This window comes from Otolemur garnettii, unplaced genomic scaffold (genome assembly GCF_000181295.1).
Source record: "Otolemur garnettii isolate 467f Iridium unplaced genomic scaffold, OtoGar3 scaffold00156, whole genome shotgun sequence".
NCBI classification, from domain to species: domain Eukaryota; kingdom Metazoa; phylum Chordata; class Mammalia; order Primates; family Galagidae; genus Otolemur; species Otolemur garnettii.
In genome coordinates, this window is record NW_003852551.1 from 3,159,469 (window position 1) to 3,163,978 (window position 4,510).

The following is a 4,510-nucleotide window of genomic DNA, read 5'->3' on the forward strand; positions in this document are numbered from 1 at the left end:
TTTAGAGACAGAGTCTCGTTTTGTCACCCTTGGTAGAGTGCTGTAGCGTCACAGCTCACAGCAACCTCCAGCTCTTGGGCTTAGGTGATTCTCTTGCCTCAGCTTCCTGAGTAGCTGAACTATAGGTGCCCACCACAAGGCCCAGCTATTTTTTGTTGCTATTTGCCCGGGGGCTGGGTTCGAACCTGCCACCCTCGGTTTATGGGGCCAGCGCCCTACTCACTGAGACACAAGTCCCATTTTTAATGGTACCTTCAAGCATATGGAAACTCAAGCAGGGCCACAGTATGTGGGTCGATGTTTGGAAGGGGTATGGCAGGGTCACTTCTGTTGTGGGGAAAGCAGGTAGGGCTCAGTCCTATCATTTTGCCATGGGGAGGAGACCCAGGTATCTGAGTCCTCAGAAGGCATGAATGGCTGAACGGTGCCTTTCTGTGCAGATTCAGCCACCAACCGGCAATGAGACTTTGGGCAAGGCACCATTGGACTATCTGGGTCTCAGTTTCTTCCTTCGAGTAAAAAGTGTGGGAACATCTGGAAGATGCAAACAGGCAGGGAGGGAACTTTGCACACCGTGGGGTCCAGGGTTCCTCTGTGGGGCCACTAGGTTTTCAGGCTCAGTAGCAGCATTGTGGTGTTTGTCCTACAAACGAAAGGTCTACTTAGTGTGGAATCAGCCCAAGCGGATCCCCATCCCATCAGGACGCCAGTCACTCCTTTGCTCCAGCGACCTGGGAGAAAGGGGTCCTGGCGAGCCCTGTGGACCAGGAGACCAGGCAGAACTGATTCCAGCACTGGCCAGTGTGAGGTAGGGGAAGGAGCACTGAGCAAGGAGTCAAACCTCTTGAGTTCTAGGCCAGGCTTTCACAGTCACACAGAGGGGCCTCAAGCAAATCGCTCCCCCGGGTGGAGACTGGATTCTACACCAGCTACCAGAGCTTATCACTCCGAGAGGCCAGACCAAGGAAAATGTGGCCCGCTTTCCACTCAAAATTTGGGGAGGAGCGGATAGGGAACTGATGCCCTAGCAGGGCAGAGTCAGGCAAAGGACACGGACTCAAGAGGTTTGAGGAATGGACTGAACGTGCGTGGGGGGGTGGGAGGCGGGTTCAGGACTTGCCAGTCTCTGATTGGCTGTGCCACCCATCGTTCCGCCCCGTGTTCTATAAGAAGCGCGGCGGAGGGTGCGGCTCTGGAGTGGGAACTGCGGCCACATCTTTCCTCAGGTGTACAGGGTCCGTCCTCCCTGCTGACCAACAGCCGCAAACCGCCGGGGGGCGGGGGATGCCGGGCTGCCGCATCAGCGCTTGCGGCCCCGGGGCCCAGGAAGCGACGGCAGAACCGGGGTCCCCGCCGCCGCTGCCCCGGGAGCCCCTGCCATCCCCTCAGCCCCCTCCCCCAACCCCGACCTTGACCCCGACCCCGACCCAGGTTCAGGCCCCGCAGCTGTCGGAGACGGCCCGGGAGTCAGCCGGTGTGGCCGAAGGGCAGGAGCTGCAGCGCTGGCGCCAGAGCGCTAGCGGGGGCGCGGGGGTCACGGGGCCCGGTGGGGGCGCGGGCTGCGGCTCGGGAGCGGCGGCTGGAGCTGGAGGCCGCGCGCTGGAGCTGGCCGAAGCGCGGCGGCGCCTGCTGGAGGTGGAGGGCCGCCGGCGCCTGGTGTCGGAGCTGGAGAGCCGCGTGTTGCAGCTGCACCGAGTTTTCCTGGCGGCTGAGCTGCGCCTGGCTCATCGCGCTGAGAGCCTGGGCCGCCTGAGCGGCGGCGTGGCGCAGGCCGAGCTCTACCTGGCGGCGCACGGGTCGCGCCTCAAGAAGGGCCAGCGCCGTGGCCGCCGCGGCCGCCCACCCGCGCTGCTGGCTTCAGCTCTCGGCCTGGGTAGCTGCGTGCCCTGGGGTGGGGGGCGCCTGCGGCGAGGCCACGGTCCCGAGCCCGATTCGCCCTTCCGCCGCAGCCCGCCCCGCGGCCCCGCCTCCCCCCAGCGCTGACCTCAACGCCCGGACCCCTGGCCACCCCGGACAGGCCATCGCCGAGGTGCGGACCACAGATTGCGAATGCCGGCCGGATGGACGGCGTCACCTACGCGGATGGACAGACTGACCTGCAGGAAGAGACAGTCGGGGGTGCCAGGGGCCCAGTAAAGGAGGCTGAGGTGCGGTCTTAACGGCTGGTGCATTAAAGGGGCGGGGAGGATGGGGGGTTGGTACAGGGCCTCTCTTCCCTAGGGCTTCTGGCGTCTGCTAGGTCCCTAATAAAGCTGTCCGACCTTCCTCAGACCACCTGCGAAGCAAGGTGCTAGCACCAAGTCTCCATTATAGAATTGGGCAAATCCAAAGTGCTCAAATTCCACGAGGGGTTTGGTGGCAAACTTTTACCACTTGGAACCTACTGTACTGATGCAGCAACACTATTCTCACCCCCACTTGCGCTGCCTTTCCTGGGTTGCTCAGGGTTGCTGCTTTCTGGCAGCACCCCGCTCCATACCTTTTGAGAGGACAGAAAAATGAGACCCCAGGATAGTGTGGGGGCTGGCACAGGGCTGTATGACTGAGTTTGCCTCCTCTAAGTTCCTATTTCTCAGAAGAGAGGGAATCCCAGAGAGATTGAGGATGTGTTTGTTCCTGTCATACTTAGACTTTTCTGCTTTTAGGAGACAGACCTTTTCTCATGCCCGCATGCAGCTTTACTAAAACTGATGCAGATAACCAGGATGGAGTGCTTGGCACCTGATCACCTACCCCCCCCTCCCCCAACTTGTCTAAGATAGCTCTGCCAAGGATGGAAGCAGGTGACATCCTTTAACAGGCCCCAAGAGGGCAGGTATGGTATTGGCTTTCCTGAAAAAGAGGCCTTAAAGGGCCAGACCTGAGGTGAGATCTGTTTCTCTTCCTGTGCAAATGCCCTTTGCCCCCCCTCCCTCTGTCTCCACTCAGTTATGAATAACCTGGCTGCTCAGCATCTGAGTTGACTGCAGCCCTGTCAGTCTGTGAAGTGGATCTTGTCACCTCTCAGCAGGGCTGTGGTAAGGTTAACATAGGGCAGAGGTCTGTCTTCTTCTCCCATAAGTCAAAAAGATATTTTATTCTTTTAAATCACACCTAGAAAAGGTACTGCTTTTGGTGATGGAACCAGGAGCTAATTTAAAGTTCTCATTTTATAGAGAGGGATTTTCTCAAGGTCACATGCCAGCATAAGGGACAGAAGCAGGTCCTAGACCTGTGTGTGGGCTTCCCATCGTGTCCTGGGTGGGGGGGCTAGGGAGAACTGGCCTCTGGCCCCTGTATGCTGTGTGACTTAGAACAATTCTATCCCCTCTCTGGGCATTTTTCCTCAGTTCCTTTTATCAGTGCTTGGGGAATAGGGTGAGGGGGGAGGATGATTACATCAGAGTCACGAGAATCTGATTTAATACTATGAGTGCCGAGGGTACTTCTCTGATAAACTAAGCCCGGGGCCCTCACCTGATCTTCCCCCTTCAGCCCTTTCTCTCACTGGGTACCAAACTTTTAACTGGTTTCTCAGCTAACATTCAGGCCTTCCTAAATCCATTCTTAGCTGGGGAAGGGACCAGGAGGAAGCTTCAGGTCCCCCGAGAAAGCTTGGGGACCAGGGAGCAGTGTGTGTGTGTGAGGGTGCTGACATCCTATGACCTCCCCAGTCTGTGAAGAACTTCCAAAGCCACTTAAGTCATTTGGGGTCTAGAGGCCCAGAAGGACAGAGACTTCCCAGAGGTGACACACAGGAGCTTAGGCTGCAGCGCTGGGCTGCTGCCAAGACTATTTATTTTCTGGATTGCATGGGAGAGAGCACTTTGTCCAGAGAAGCTTTTAGCTAATGGTATAAAGTGCTCTGTACCATCACAATTTGTCTTTCTCCAGGATTTATTGGTAATCAGCTTTGTCCTGATCTGGGGGTGGGGTTGGAGAATTAGAGATGACATTGGCTGGAGAGAGTGGTGTGGGGGCAAATGGAGATTGATCCTGGTGGCAGCTCTGTCCCCTTCCTCCACTTCCAGATGGCCCACTCCTCCTCACCAAAGGCCTTGGCCTGGGCACACAGCACTTACTGTGTGTGAACTCCAGCTTCCAGTCAGTGCTCTGTGCACTACCCCTCAGCCAACTAACAAAGGTTTCCTTCTCACACCTGTCTCACACCCTGGCTCACCCAGGGCCCCTTCTAGAAGCTCCCCAGCCTGGCTCCATTTTCTCTTCAGTCAATAAATATTGATAGCCAGGAAACACAGCCTCTGGGCTGGGTGCGGTAGCTCATGCTATAAGCACTCTGGGAGGCTAGGGAGAGTGAATTGCTTGAGCTTGGGAATTTGGGACCAGCTTGAGCAATAGTGAGACCCCCTTCTCTACTAAAAATAGAAAAACTGAGGCAAGACTATAACTTGGGGCTCGGCGCCTATAGCTCAACCAGCTAAGGCGCCAGCCACGTATACCTAAGGTGGTGGGTTCGAATCACCAGCCCGGAACCGCCAAACAACAATGACGGCTGCAACCAAAAAATAGC

The 4,510-nt window shown here is 57.0% G+C and overlaps 1 protein-coding gene across 1 annotated transcript; it reads left to right on the top strand.

The window, feature by feature from the left end:
* Positions 1–1,284: 1,284 nt before the first annotated feature.
* Positions 1,285–2,159, top strand: TRNP1 (TMF1-regulated nuclear protein 1). Its single transcript, XM_003799810.2, has one exon. It carries the CDS (start codon positions 1,285–1,287, stop codon positions 1,981–1,983), a length of 699 nt encoding a protein of 232 aa, XP_003799858.1. The 3' UTR covers positions 1,984–2,159.
* The last annotated feature ends 2,351 nt before the right edge of the window (positions 2,160–4,510 follow it).

Excerpts from the sequence above, each read along its gene's own strand:
- TRNP1 (XM_003799810.2), top strand. The coding sequence starts at position 1,285 with ATGCCGGGCTGCCGCATCAGCGCTTGCGGCCCCGGGGCCCAGGAAGCG.